Consider the following 15,927-nt stretch of genomic DNA (forward strand, 5'->3'; position numbering starts at 1 on the left):
GGAAGGAGAGCGGCGGCGAGTGCAGCCAGCGGAACGCAGGGCGGATTTTGGCTTGGCGGGCGCGCCCTCCTCTCCCACTCGCAGCAACGCCACACGCCGAGTGGGGTCAGCGGCCGGAGAGAAGGACCTAGGACCCTCTCCCCTGGCCCCAGGAGCCGCTGGAGTTCGGACTTCTGCAACTGTTGGCACTTTGGGGACTGGTTCTGTTTTTGGCTGTTTACCCTTATCTTTTCGCTGCCTTGAACCCAAAGCTCCAGTCCGCCCTCGGATCTCGCGCGCCCACCGACCGCCGCTGGGCAGCGGCCCGGCGCTCAATTAGCAACATGAGGAGACTTGGGACTTGCCTGGCGACTTTGGCCGGACTTTTGCTAACTGCAGCAGGGGAGACGTTTTCAGGTAAGTGGGGCCACTTCTGCCGTCGCCTGGGGCGCGCGGCCCTGAGTGGGAGCCCGGGACGCCGGCAATTCCCAGGGTGGGAGAGCCCGAGGCTGGCGGCACGTCCGGGGAGGGGGCGCGGCGGGCCCGGCACAGCGCCTACCGGTTAGTCGGCGCTGGGCGAGGGCTGGGCGCGGAGGGCGGACACCTAGAACTTGGGCTGGTGGAGCGGACTAGCCCCGGAGCCAGGACCCCCATCTCGGCCCCCGCCCCTCCGCGGCCTGGGCTCGTGCTCCGGGCGGACGGCCACCACTCCGACTCCCCGGCCGGCTCCCAGAGGAACAAACGAAAACTTTGCGTGAAGTTCGGAGCAGCGGCCGCGGGGCCGCCGGGCGTGGGCGCTGCGCGGTGGTTCCGACCCCGAGCAGCGGCTGGGCCGAATCTCCGGTGCCCAGCTGCGACCCAGGCTATCGCCGCACCCGGCAGCAGCTCCAGCGGCGGGGAAACCCGGCGCCCTGCCCTTCCTGCCGCCGCCCCCGGCCGGTCGCCGCCGTTAACCCGGGCTCGTCCCGGCAGCTCCGGAAAGCCAAGGCGGGCGTTCCTCATCGGTCCCAGCGGGAGGATCCGGCGGCCCCGGAGCAAGTGGCGGGGAACCCAGGCCTCGCCGCTGCGGCCCTGCGCCGACCTGGCTCCACTTCCCTACCCTCGACTCCCAGCGGAGCGCCGCTCGCTCCGGCAACTTGTTAGCGCAGCCACGCGGCCCAGGGGTCGCAGGTGGGCAGGAAAGGGTCTGGCATTGCGTGCGAATGTGTGTGTGTGTGTGTGTGAATGTGAGTGTGCGTGTACGTGTGTCCGCTTGCACGCGCGGGGCGTTCTGAGCCTGGAGGAGTTCCTCGCGGAGAGGACCAGTGGACTGGAGTCCGGGGTCAGGCGAAGGGCAGAACTCCTGCAGTGGTGTTATAGGGATTACCCCTATTACCAAATAGCCAACGGTACCTGGAACACACACGTGGATGGACAGTAAGAGCTTTAACATTTGCACACTTTCTTTCTCATGTATATTAGTTTAATTAACGTCCACCTACAGTGGAGGCACTGGACTTCTTTTTTTTCTTTTAATAAGTCCACTGTTTGATCTTAAACTTGGATTGCAAAATAGGTTTCCATGAGGAATGAATAAATTGGATCTTTTTTTACTCTTTAATTTGATTAAGGAGACTTTCACTGGCAGTAAATACATATTTTAAACATTGGATACGTTTGGCTCTCTGGCCTGTGGAGACATACATTTTTTACTTTCTTGGAGCTCAAGGTACACAGGCGCAGAAGCCTGTCTCCTGAATTGCTCTGAGCTGCAGGACCCTTGACCACAGTTGGCGGCAGAGATGAAGTTGAGCTTGTAGTTGGCTGATTGGCTCAGTACTGTGAAACCCAAACTGTCAACTTCAATAGAGAAATACCCTTTTTCTAAGTTTAATATTTCCTTAACTGTCTGGTAATTGCACTTGCTCCAGAGGATTTAACAAAATGATACACTGCTATATGATATAAAAGTGATGGAGATTTTGGCCTTTGTTCTTATTAGTGAATTATGGAGTAGACTCGCCAGTTTTAGAGTCTTATAACTCATTAGTATTAGAATGCAAGTGTGAGGGCCTTAGTGATGGTTTTCTCTTTATTAAGATCCATAACTCTCTGCCTGGGATTCTTTCTTTCTTTTTTTTTCTTTTAAGTTAAGCTGTGTCAAATAGCATTTGGATGTATTTTTGAGCTGTGTGCAAGAGGGTAGAAACAAGTATTTATGTAGCTTATTTAAATAGTCCCTCATCACTAAAAAGTACTTCAAGCCTAGATAGTGTTAACCTGTATCTTTGTTAAGACTGATTTAAATTATCAGTCAAAATGAACCTTCACAAAAATTTAGCCAAATTTTTTTTCCAGAAGAAATATATCATTCTATTTGAGTTACCATACCATTAATTGAAATGTGCTTTCTTTTTACTTGGAAAGTCAGAGTTATTCTATTATGTTTGTGGGTAAAGGGGAAATAAAGGGCAGTATGTGAAAGATTGCTTAGAAATGTTGAAATTTAAAAAATTCGAAGTTGGCAAATTTTGTGTGTGCAAGGAGCAGAAATGTTACAGTGCATTAAATTTATTCTCTACACTTTGCATTTCGGGCAGTACAGATGCTAGGCACTTAATGCTTTGGAAAAGTCAGGCTTTCTGTATGTTGAGAAAATTAATTATGATATGAGTGACATTGACACATTCCTTTTTATGGTTCTTCTGGAAATTGTAATGTTTGGTTGATCTGCACCTGCTATAGGAATCAATTTTAAAGATAGAGGAGCTAGATTGTAAGCTTCTTGAGGGCAAAGTCATTTTTTTCTTCGTGGTTCTCCATAAAACACTTAGCATGGAGCCTTAGACCTAACAGGCACTCACTATTTATTGAATACATTACTGATGTGAATCCTGATCATTTACAAACATTCAAATTGTGTGTGAATTGACTGACACAAAAGAGATGGAGAGAAGTGATTGTTAGGAGTTAGACTTGGCTTGCATTTTTCCTTCATTTGAAATGAACATTTTCCTCAGGGATTCTCTTTAGGTCACCCAATGAACTAAATCACGAGATTTTATGTAATCAGTGGAGGTATTTTTGTGTAACTAAAATTTATACAGAAGATACTTTGCTGTTCCCCTTCTGCAGTGCTCCTCATTCTTATATCCTCTTTTGGAATTTATATGATTATTCATTAATCATTTCTGGGAGTATAGTACACATAATTTGGATGCTAGACATCAGAAATGAAGTGCTACACTTAGAAGAAAAAAAAGAATTAGATTTTTGGTCTTTGGGGACTTTATTTACTATAAACATTCCATTTTAAAAATCACTTTCCATTTTTATATTTTTTAATTTGTTAGGCAAAGTATTGGAGGTTCACTTTCTGCTTTCCTAGGCTTTTAATGATCATTAACAATGATTTTTGTAAAAGGGTATACAAGTAAGATGTGAGGAAGAAAGTTAAATCATTTTATTTTTGCTTGACATTTCTCTTTCCCACAGTGAGAGCCAAACGGCTGGCAAGTCACTCCTCTTTGACTCAATTTCTTAAGAGCCAAGTTGTAATATATATTATACAATGGAGTGTTTAGTTTTACATTATATTGGGACTGATGTATTAAATCTTGTTAAATACGCAAGCTTGGCTTTGCAGAAATAGAAATACAAACAGATTGGGCCCTTTGTTTCCACTATAGTATTTGGAATAGATTAAGCCTTAACATGACCTTGTGAATTTGGGACTCTTATTGATAAATTTATTTAACAAAAATTTTTAAAGACATTTGTAAGAGAACAGTCACAAACTGAATAAAGTCTGTAGTTCAGTTAATAGTATTGTGTCAGTGTTTAATTTCTTAGTTTTGGTAATTCTACTATAGTTACGTCAGATGTAAACATTTGGAGAATGCAGGTGAAATGTGTACTTGAAATCTTTGAACTATTTTTGCAACTTTTCTTTAAATCTAAATGTATTTCAAAATACAAAATTTTAAAGTGCTCTTTTCAAAGAGTGGGAATAGATAGATTTGTGTAGCAATTCGATTTATTTTTTCTTTTTCAGATATCTATAGTCATGACATTTTACATCTTTATGGTGCTATAACTAGATTAATAATTGATATGATGAAAATTCTTCAAATTTAAATAAGTGAGCATGAAAGAAATATGCCAAGAAATTACTGTAACATTTTTAGTGTTATGTGTACGTAAATAAGTATTGCTTGAGTATAATAAATTGTTCTGATCTGGAAAATTATAAGTTTTAATCTCATGCTTTCAAAGAGTCATTTTACAGGTTTTCAGAAGAAGTTGCTTACATATAATGATATATGGATATGTGTATATACAGTATAACTTGAGTAATTCTAAATGAACTTTCCTTAGAGAACAGATAATTTGAATTATATTTTCAGATTCTATAAACCCTATATGAATCAAGCATAGTCTTTAGTTTTGGGAAAACTAGGTTTTAACATTTAAGTATTTCTGTGACAATTCTATAAAAGTTGATGGCTTTATTTAAAATTTTCATAGTTCCATAACAATTGTAATACATTGTAGGAATTCATAGTCTGTGTATATCCATTTTGCTAGAGGAACTGTTTTGGGTTATTGTTTCAGTTTTTGTTTTAGATTTTATTAAATTTTCTAGAATGAGGGTGTATTTTCTAAATATCTTTAGAAATCTAGACATAGTTTTCAGTTAGGGGTCAGGCATTTTACTAAGTACTTACATATTTTTTTAATAGTATAACATTTTTTGTAAGGGTGGTGTCCACTGTGCTTTTAATTTTAATTCTAAGATTCTTTTATTTGAAAACCAACTTTCATACAAACTTTCCTACAGTTTCATATCTTAGTATGCTAATTATTTTTATAAATACAACATGCTAATAAGCTTATTTTGTAAGTGAGAGAAGTTTTAATCATTGAATTTTTTTCAAACTCACTAATGAAATTTTTTTTTAAAGATATAAAATAATATAAACTTCCCATCCTAGGAGGATTCAGCTTCTCTGGTTCCTAAAATACTGCTGTGGTTTTCAGTTAGTCATCAGAAAGCCTGAGTATACCCTGTAGCTCTAAAAAAAAGAGAGAAAAATAAATTGGGTGGGGAGCAGGAAAGGTTTAGTCATCGACCTTGGTAATCTGTAGTCCCCCTGCTCCCCATCAGTGAGGCAGATGGTGAGGCCAGGGATAATTAAAAGGTGGGAGTGTGTGAGAGAAGAATAAAAGAAGGAAGCAGACATGAGAAGAAATGGTTTCTGTGCTTAGGCGTAAGCAGCATAAGTTCTGGTGATCCTAGCAAGGGAACATCGCTGTCCTTACACTCTCTTTGTTGTTTAGGGTAGAACATATGGAAAGTTAAAGGAGGGTAATCAAAGAGTGACAAAATGTACAGCTAGCGGTTTTGCTGGTCTTGGGGAGGGCCTGCAGGCATTGAACCAGTGTTGATGATGAGCTGTGTGTGAACCTTTGCTTCTCAAAACAGTGTGCCCCAGGATCCCCTGGAGTGGTCCTACCCAGCGTTGATTTCTACAGCGAGCCACCATGATTATGAAGTGGGAAGGTCCCTGGAGGGTCCCACTGCATCCCCAGGTGATTTTGGTTTGTGGCTGCATTTTGAGAAACGTTCTAAAAGAGTAGTTCTCAAAGTGTTATCCTTGGACCGGCAGCATCAGAATCTGGGAACTTGTTAAACATGCAGACTCTGGGGCTATGCCCAGACCTATTGAATCAGAAACTCAGGGGGGCGGGGGCATCAGTCTGCCTTGGAACAAGCCCTCCAGGGGATTGTGATACACGCTGAAGTGTGAGAACTACTATTCTAAAAGTACTGGGATCCTCATCCTGCATTTTCAGCCTCCCTTAACAAGAGCTGGAAGAGAACTAGGGGTGAAAATATAATTCACATTCATGCACTTATGAAGCTCTTGATGAACACTGCCAAAATAATGAATAGGTGGGTGTGATTGTGCATTGACTCTCTACCTGCTAGGTGAAAACCACCGGTGAGACATTTTAAATAATAGTCTTATCTGGGGCAAGATATTGGATCCAGCCAGTTGTAAAACTGAAATGAAAAAAAGTTTTCTATAATTTTACTTACTACAATATAAAGTTTTAATTAAATTTTGCAGTGATGATTAGCCATTGGAAATTTTCCTGGGTTGATATTGTGTATAGAAGATATTTGTTGGCTTGTTGTAATAAGCAGAGAACCCAAGGTGCCTATTAAAATAATGCCTTTAATTCAAGTAAGTATTTATTGAGCACCTTTTGGTGAGGGAGCCACTGGGGTGGCAATGAGGAAAGATAGGATATAGTTACCATACTTTGAAAAGTTGTCCATCTATTAAAAGTTTTGGAATCCGCTGAAATAGAAAGAAACAAAGACTTTCTTAGGAGAGAACTGGGAATTAATGTACATAGAATTTGGAATTTTAACATGGAAATGTGAAACTTTGCTTCGGAAATGAACTCAACTTCCAAATAGAAAATGAGAAGTTTTTATTATACATCTTTTTAAAGTACTGACAATGTGTATTCTAAAATAGAGCCTTGTTTTTCTGTTATCCACAAAAGGCAATCATTGCATCTTTGTCATTTAACACTCCAGGCAAATAGGAGTGATTGCGATGTCATTTAACAGATTTATCTTGAAAGCATTCTCTTTGAGAGAGTGAGTTCAGAGTGCTTTTCACAAGGCAGGCTAGCCTCCTGCTCCCTGCTCTTGCTGCTGTGATCCACAGCTGATCACTAGGTGTAGCTGCATCCCTAACCCCACCTGCCTGAGCCAGGAAGGCCCAGCCTTCCCCGTGGAAGGCTTCTTGGACTCAAAGTTAAAGGAAGGCACACTATTAGTGGACCTTCATTTGTCTGTACATGTGTCTCTGCCTCCTTACTGTAAAATTAACTCTTTGGTGGAAGTTGTAGTTCTGCTAGTAGTAGTGGTAGTTTGTTATTGTTCGGCACTGATCTTAAGATAGCTCTAGATTCCTCTGTAATAATCCTTTACTTTTTTTTTTTTTTTTTGGCTGTAATGTATATTGCTGCTGTTCTATCGATAGCAGTGGAACTAGAAGTAGTATTATATGTCTGCCAACTAAGTAAGAGTTCATGTTAACCTTTGGGGCCTTCTGGATCAGGCCTTTTAGTAGTAGACCAAAAAAGGCAGTAGAGTGAATGGCCATGTGTAGGTGTGCAACATTCATATGAAGTGGCTGTGTGCTGTGCTTACATCTGAGATTACTTCTACAGCACTGTAGGTTTAGGTATGTAATTTAGGAGGTCATTAAAATTTGCGTGGAAATCTGATTCAGTCAGTTTGCATGCTTAAAACTCAGAAGACTGATGAGTTATTAAAAACTTTTTATAAGAAACACAAATATTGAACCCTGAGTTAAAAGCAAGGATGTCGGAAGATGTGCTAGAAGAAGACTGTGTCACTTACCTTGAAACTGGGGCTAAAGGAGGAGGGACGTGACCTCGCAGGTTAAACAAGGATGACTGCAGAATGTGCAGGAGAGAGTGAATGAGAGTAGAGTTGTCAGAGACTTGTCAAATGATAAGATTTTAGCATGTCCCCTGGAGGAAAAGGCTACTGCTTAACAGAATGATTTATTTCAAAATACAACAGGCTAAGCAGAAGCAAAGCATTTACTTTTTATGGGCTTATAGCGTATCAGTTTGTTTTCAGATGGATGAATATTCATTTTAGTCTTTCATTCCTATTCAATATGCAGAAAGCAGATTTAACACATATAATGAAAATAATATGTTTTAGTTTGGATTACTGAGGCCCTATACTTCTCTTCTGCTTCCAGTGGTAGAATCAGAATAGGTTCGTAGTAGCTGAAGAAAGGGCACTGGACCACACCCATTTAACAATTCATTTTTTAATAGGTTCTATTAAAAAATCTAATCTTTCTTCTCTGCTGGAGTAGTTTGAGGTACTTTAAATCATGTCATAACCACATGCTTGAAATTGACTCATTGTTGTTTTCTCTCTAGATACAAAAATATAAAGTAGTCTAAAGCACTCCTTTTAAAATAAATGCTGATAATGTATAAAATCAAATTACTGAACAGTGTTAAGCATGTAGTAATCACTTAATAAATATTCGTTGAGTGAATAAATAAATGGTTGAATGAAATTCCCTTGGGGAAGAAAAATATCAAATTGCTTATGCTTATTAAGCTAATTTTTTTTCTTTTCTTTCTATCAAGTTTGACTTTTTTAAGTATTTATAATAACCTTAACAATAGGCCCAGGTTGTGGGTTTTGTTCTTGGTACCCTTAGTAATTCATAGGCATGTAGAGATTCAGTTACTAAATTTAAAGGAAAAAGTGTTACCTTTTGCTAGTTAAATATGTAAAATTAAGCCTGTAATTTTATCGTATATAATAAAAGTTTATAAAGCAATTATTGCCAGAAAGTAGAATTTTGGTATAATACTGATCACTAAAAAAAAATTCATTATGTGGGAGATTTATCATGATTCTTTGGGGGATTTGATTTCGTCACTGGTGTATTAAAACAACTATGGTATCGCTAGTAAGAAGGTTCCGTGACAGGGAATATTAGATGTTTTCTCCACAGTTTTTATTTCTGATACAGAATGAAATTAAACAGACATCTTCATGTTAACATCCGGCATATCTTCAGTAGAGCTGGCATGTTCTCATTCCTTTTTCATTCAGTGTGGTGTACTCTCAGGTGATGAAACTCAATAAAAAGAGGCTGCTTTGACAATAATCTCATAAACTGTGGTTTTCACTTCCTTGACTTTTGAAATGTGAACTGCTGAATGTGGTACAAATACCCATAATTGTTATTTGTTGGCATTATGTGTATATACTCTTGAGATTCTCTTCTATTTGCCCAGTTTGTCAGTTACCACCTTCATCCTGTTTGTGGTTTGTGTGGCTTTTTAGAGAGCCCCTCCCTTTCTTTCTAGGACCGCTCAGTGGGCAGGGAGCCACTGTAGTCAGCTTGTTGACAGTCCTGTGTTACTGACCCTCGGAAGGTTTGGAGTAGTGGCCTGCCCAGTCACAGAGGGACTTGGGCAAGTGAAGAGTGTTAAGGTCATACCTCAGATATGGGGTCCCCGGGGCATGGAAAAGAGGGGATCAGGCTGTTTTGCCATTGTCCGTGTCCATTGTAGGTTAACCATATGAACTCATTGTTTGTATAAGTCAGAAGGGGTGGGGATATTGGCAATTTCCTATGGTTCAAAGTAAGATATCCCTTTTCTGGGTCCAAAGCTTCAATAGTTGTGCCTGGAGGCTGATATAACAAATGAATTGTGAAGCAAGATATTTTATAGACTCTTATCTGCTTCATAACCGTCTTCCAATTTGGTGGCCTCTGGTAAATGATAATCCGTCTGGAATTTTTAGGATATTATAGTGAAAGAACAAAGATGTTTTAGAATAATCAGAACACAGATGATTTTAGATCTTTAAATTTATAGATATGAGTTGCATTTTGGGGTGACTCATTCAGAGAAGATCATGAGACAAGACGATGTTGGGAAGATTATTTTCCAGCACTTACTCCTTTATCTCTTCACTGAAACATGTGAATGCTTTAGAATTATTGGCCTTAGGGGCCCCATAAGTATGGGCCAAAAGCTTGGCATTTTGATTGTAGTAATTCTTCAAATACTCACAAAACTCAAAATGGGCATACCAGTCTGTTAAAGCACTTGAAATTCTCACTAGCTCACCACTTTGACCAAGGAAGAAAGGTGCTTGTTGAAATGTCATCTCTGGGAGAAGTGCCTCATTAAGTCATCTCAAATATGACATCCCAAACCAGCTGTCACCTCATTAAGTTGACATCCTCAGATGTCAGATTTTTCATTTGTGAAATGAAGACATTTGATTCAAAGATCTATGAGGTCTCTCCAGTCATTTAAAGCATATGAGGCTTGCCATCTTAGCTCAAATTAGTTTGTCAGATAGCATAGTGTAAGAGAATGAGACCTGGATCAATGGGTCATTTTTGATAGATGAGGATGGCAGAAATGTCTAGAATGTTGAGTCCGATCTGAGAGAGTGCCTGATACAGCATGAAGTTCCCTGTTAAAAGGAAATGGGCGTTGAAGAGATGTCTGAAAGATTTTAGATGCTTCTCACTCTTGCCATTGGCTGCCTCTGCACAGAGGAAGATATGGAGCTTAGAATTGATAGTAATAAGTGGAAACCATATATTGAGCACTAATTATATGCTAGGTACTATGCTGAGAGGATATGGTATTCTCAAACTTGTTGCTGCCCAGTGGTTAATAAAAGCTTGGCTGAGAGAATTGGTTGAAGCTTTGGGAGGTAAAACTATCTCCGCTCCTAACAAAGCCTGGTCCTCTGAGCATGGGGTCTGTGCACCGTATTATATCTTTCCTCCCCATACACACAGATGCAGAGTTGCCTTTTACTGATTTATGCTTTGATTTGATGTCATTCACCTGTATTCAGGTGTATTCTATACAAAACCATATCAGATGGAGTGTTGTGTCTGTTAGAAAGATGTTGAGGGGTGTTTTATTACACAACATACAATCTTTAAAATGACCTGAGGAGATTTCCTCTGGGCCTTAGTTCCAGGAAAAGGTGTGATTCTCCTGTGCAGTTAGTTTCTTCTTGTGGATAAAGTGAATTGTATAACCCATCAAGTTTTCCTCCTTGTGTTGATTGTTAGAAAGCCACATTCAAATGGGTGGTCCGTTGTTGTTAGAACTTTTTGGAACAGAAAAGCTCAATCAAAGCTGGCCTTTGTCAAAGAAATTGTTGGCTCTGGTAACAGTAAAGACTATGAGTGGGCACGGCTGGTCCCAGGGGCGCAACTCAGTCTTCGGGGTTCTTATTCTTCCTCTCTAAGTAAGCATCTCTCCCTCTGATATTTCTAAGTTGTTATAGGCTGAATCCTCCAGCAACAAGCCCAGGGGAAAGAGAGATTCTCTCCCCCAATGGTAAAAATCACTCCTGCTGTTGGGCTCATGGATTCAGTTCACAGCACCTGCTTCTACTTTAAAATCATGCTCTGCCTGGCCCATTCACTGGGCCTAGGGTGAGGTCAGCACACCTGAACAATATGGAGTAAGAGTGGGGAAATGAGACAAATGGATTCTGTTGCCAGATGAAGAGAGTGGATGCTGGCTGGGCAAAAAGCAACAAAATACCCAGAGCGACGATCTTTGCAGTAGACCCTCATTTCTGATTCCTTTTCCTGGTCTGAGTCTTAATCTGCTCTTCACTTTTCTCACCTTATTCTAATTTCCATTGTTATATTTTATGTGTCATTATAAATGCATTAAGTCTTTTTGGAACTGGGTGGTGGTAGCAGAAAATAAATGAGTTCCAAATCTTAACATCTGAGTTATTGTTCTAAATGTAACTTTTGTATGTGCGCATTTCTTTTACTTCCTAGTGACACCATGGAACACATTCACAGCTCATTAAAGGTGAAGAGCACAGGAGTGGGAAGATAGTATAGAGTTTATTATAGCTTAGTTCAGTAGTTCTCAGCTTAGTTTTTAAAGCATCAAAATCTTTTAATGCAAAATTTAACATAAGTAGAAAAGCATAAAACTCTTTTGGTTAAGTAGAATTTCATGTGGCAGGTTAAAAAAAAATGACTCTCTAAATTAGGAACAAGGCATAATGGTTAGCTATTGCTGTGTAACAAACCTCCCCCAAACTTGGTAGCTTAAAACAACAACCATTTACTTTTTTTATGTTCCATTAGTGGTCTGTGGATTTAAGCTGGGCTTGGTATTCTTCACGTATATGTCTCTACACAGCTGATGTTGGCTGGGCTCTCTTAATATTTTAGAGTTGGCTGGCTGTAGGTTGGTCTAGGATGGCCTCACCTTGGACAACTGGGCTCTCCTCCATGTGGATTCCTCAGTAGGCAGAGTTTCCAAAACGAGGGCAGAAGTGTACTAAGGCCTCTGGGCTTATGCATGGAAAGGGCTTATTGTCACTTCCACCTTATTCTGGTCAAATCCAGTCACAAGGCTGCCTACAATTAAGGGTGGGGAAGTAGAACTAAATCACCCCTTGCTATATGGGGCTGCAGGGTCACAATGCAAAGTGTACAAGGAGAGGTGGAGAATTGGGTCCCATACAGGGTCTGCGAGAACCCAGTGCCTGTGCTCTGAGATGCCTCCGCTGTTGGGAAGTCCTGGCAACATAAAAAAAAAAATGAAATTTAGGATTGAAAGACCTGCATTCAAGGGCCTATCCTGCCATTTACAGTCATCTGAAAAGGAAGTTCTTTAACTTCAGTGAACTCAATTCCTTATCTGTAAATAGGGTCATTCAGTGGCATTCTGATTCATAGGTTTGCGTCAGAGGTCAGATAGGATAACTGACAGTACATATATACATATACATATATAAAACCTTTTATAAACTCTTGCGTATCTAAGTATATTCTGAAGGAATTTTTACAGCCTAATTTAACTTGAGTTCTCCTGGCTGTGACATTCATTTATCAGCTGTGAAAGTCACATTGCCTCTCCGAGGCCAGTTTCTTCATCTGTGAAAATGGGATGATGTTTATCTCCTTGGTCATACTATGGAAAACCAGTGCCTGGTTTATGATAGCTGCTTTGATTGTTAGAGCCCTTTGACCATGGAGTAAACTTGAGCCTTTGCCTTGTGTGTTTCCTTTATGTCTGCAAACCTCCTGGGGTTCTGTTCCCCAGCCCCAGGTTTCCTTCCATTTGTAATCCAATTGATAAACTTACCTCTATCTCCTCTGGCTTTTCAGGAACAAGGGAAAAGGAAATATGAATATCGTATGCCATTTACGTGTTGGGTCCTTTACATATTATTTACTACCAAAGCAATCCTGTAGCATGAAAATGGTGGCACTGTCATGTTATGATTTGTGGAGCCTAGGCCCCACATTTTAGGATATCACACAGTGGATACAGCTCTTTATGAACCCCGAAGTGTTTCTTTGTTCCAGTGCCTCTTGGGATCAAAGACTATGTTCTTGTCCCTGCTTGTTGGGCTCGAAGCACACAGTGTAATTTTCAAATTAGCTTAAGTATTTGGTATAATTTCTCATTTTGATGTTAAAAACAATTGTAAAATTTGTGGATCCCAGCAGCGTAGTGTGGCTACTGCTATTTCATAGCCACCTGAAAGAGTAAATTAGAAGGAAAAATACTTAGCTTCTAAGTAACTTGAATGAAATTAATTGATTAGAAACATTATCCATATTTTTCATGAGCAGAAGAAAGCAAATGTCTTCTGTGTTGCTTCAAATCCTCTAGGTAGAATTGTTTTGTAATTTCTTGTGTTTAGCATCTGGATAGCTGATTGAGGTGAGAAGTATAAAATCCTTTGTAAATCTTTTATCTGTGTGCATTAGTGATCTCAGAGGCAAAATGCCACTAAGGTCAGAGATAATTTATTTTAAGACTCACTTTAGGTGGAAGTGGGCAGGCCTTTGGAGATCGATGTTAATCACCTTCTTTAGAACAAATTGCTTTTTCTTTTGAGGTTGGCCAAAGACAAAAAAAGCATTTAGATTCATATTTGAAGGATTTGAAACAATCCAAGGAGTCAGGTCTAACTGTAATCACCAAGGAAAAGAACTATTTGGTATATAATAAATTGTCTACAATAAATAGGTTATGTACTTTGCTTATTTAAATCACTTTTTGGGCAGCATTATTGAGTAGACTCATACTAAAATAAACTTTGCATTAATAAAAGTAGAATGAGTGAATATTTAGAGACTATTACAATCTTTCAGAGTGAATTTTAGAATGCATGAATTTAGATTTTTTTTTTTTTTGCCAAAATGATTTATGAAAAGATTGTAACTTAGATGCAAATTTACATATAAGAACTTATTTTGGAAAGATTCCTGAGCAGCTGGAGATAAAATTTTGTTTGCTCATTGTTAAGGATGAGGCGGATTCCAGGATTCCATCTGGCATGTCATTTGGGACAGGTCTCCTAACTGTGACTCAAGTTCTGGAAGAATAAAATGGATATTATAATAACTACTTCGAGTACCTAAAAGGATTGTGAGAATCAGATTAAATAATTTAAAAAATTGCTTTTTCAGCTGCAAAGTCATTGCCACATGTGAGCTGCCTTGCTGTCTCACACCCATTGCACACCTTCTGTTTTCCCAGGGTTTTTGTTTGAGTCAGGATGCTCCTCCTAGGCCTACTTTTAGTGAAAATAAAAAGGCTACCAGTGACTAGATAGTTCTCTATTTATAAATGGGAAATTGCTATTAAGTTGGCATTTTTTTACTCTTGAGATTCTTTCTGAATGCATACTGTTTCTTCTATTCTGGGCCACCCCTCATACCACAAGAGTATTCTCTCATGCCCTAATTCTATAGACTAAAACTGAATACAGGGGTGAGGGATCCTCAGTGATTGGAAGAATAGTCAAGAGTTGTTTGCAAGGCATATTCTTTTCCAAAATTAAATCATTATCAGGGACTAGAGTGAAATGACGTAGGACAGAGACCTCCTGCCTTAAGGAAGTGGCAGCGCTTTCTGTGGGAGAGGACTCATTGGTGAACTCTGTGTTGAGGTCCTGGGGCTTGAGCTAGGCTGGCTACTGAGGACATAAGTGTGTCCAAGATGAGGGTTTGCTCCCAGGAGCTCACAGCAAATCTCGAGAGGCACACTAGGTAAGCTAAGGGCTGGTCTGGCAAGAGAGCTGAACCCTGGTATGCAGGAAGGAAGACTCTGAGGCAGGTCTCTCTAGTGGTCAGCTCACAGTGGCAGGGTGAGGGGTTGCAGCGTGCCAGTGGAAATTAGGAGCTGCCCATGAGGCATGTGGATACTATATGGGAACGATTTAGAGGGAAGGGAGGGGAGAGACCTCTAAGTAATACTTCCTTTAATTTTTTTTTTCTCTTTGAAAATGGAATGCCTCCTAAGCAAACCAGTTTTTGAAAGTAGTGTTATCTACTTAGAGAACAGATGCAGAAGGGAAAAGGCCTGGGAAATTGGAGAGGAGAACAAACTTTTAATAGATTTTTTTTTTTTAATTAGAAGAGCATGTTATTAGTGACTTGGCTTCTTTCCCTTCTGTCTCCATGCAGTAGATCGTATTTGCTGCTGTATTTAAGGATGACTGTGCTGGGTGGGAATTTGGCCAAAAGCTGGAAAAGTGTGGGGAATTAGGAAACGTTCAGGAATCAAAACCTTGGCTTCTCTTTTATTCCCGTGCCTCATATCATGGTCCTTGGTTTTCTCTTTTTCCTGTTTCTTCTTTCCTTTCTCCTCCTCCATTTTCATCCTTGTGTAGTAAAACAAAGTGGTGAACCAAACAAGTGTCTGTATCCCACTGGACCCTCGTCCCTCTTCTCATGGTGGAATCACCAGTGGACAGGCTACTTAGCATTCTGTTTCTCCTCTGAAGGGTGTGGACAGGACAGTGAGGGTTGGTCCAAATGGAGAGAAATGGTAAGTAAAGTGTAACCACTACCATGTGTGTCAGGCATTGCCTGGTGCTTTATCTATTTTATCTCTAATCAGCACAGGGTACTTAGAGGTAAAAGTATTACAACAGGACAACTAATGCTTACTGAATACCTAAATGTCTAGGCATTATTCTAAGTGCTTCTTTATGTGTATTACCTGATTTAATACTGATAATCATGTGAATTACCGCCCCCCCCCCCCATTTTATAGGCCTGGAGGTAAGCTCAGGGGCTATGCAAAGTGACCAAGCTCAGACAGGTTGTAAGAGCAAAGCTGAGATTTGAATTTGACCAGCCTGAATCTGAATCCGCTAAGCCACTGAAGTCAGAGTACCTGTCAATTCTTTTATCAGACATAGTTAGAATCACTCTGCATACACCATAAACTTAACTTGCTTCTATCTCAAGACCCTGGACCTTTTTGTATGTATCCCTTTTGACTGGTTAGAAGTCCAGAGAGAGTTGGACAGATGGTTCACATGTGAAGGGGATTGACTTCTGA

General features: G+C 40.2%; 1 protein-coding gene across 1 annotated transcript in view; it reads left to right on the top strand.

Moving 5' to 3' along the window:
• The first annotated feature begins 47 nt into the window (after nt 1-47).
• Nucleotides 48-15,927, top strand: part of PTPRM (protein tyrosine phosphatase, receptor type M) — a 705,638-nt gene continuing 689,758 nt past the window's right edge. The window contains exon 1 of the mRNA XM_006920073.3: nt 48-396. Coding sequence (XP_006920135.2) covers nt 324-396 — 73 coding nt within the window. The 5' untranslated portion in view covers nt 48-323. The remainder of the gene's footprint in view (nt 397-15,927) is intronic.

This window comes from Pteropus alecto, unplaced genomic scaffold, assembly GCF_000325575.1.
Source record: "Pteropus alecto unplaced genomic scaffold, ASM32557v1 scaffold146, whole genome shotgun sequence".
Taxonomy (NCBI): Eukaryota; Metazoa; Chordata; class Mammalia; order Chiroptera; family Pteropodidae; genus Pteropus; species Pteropus alecto.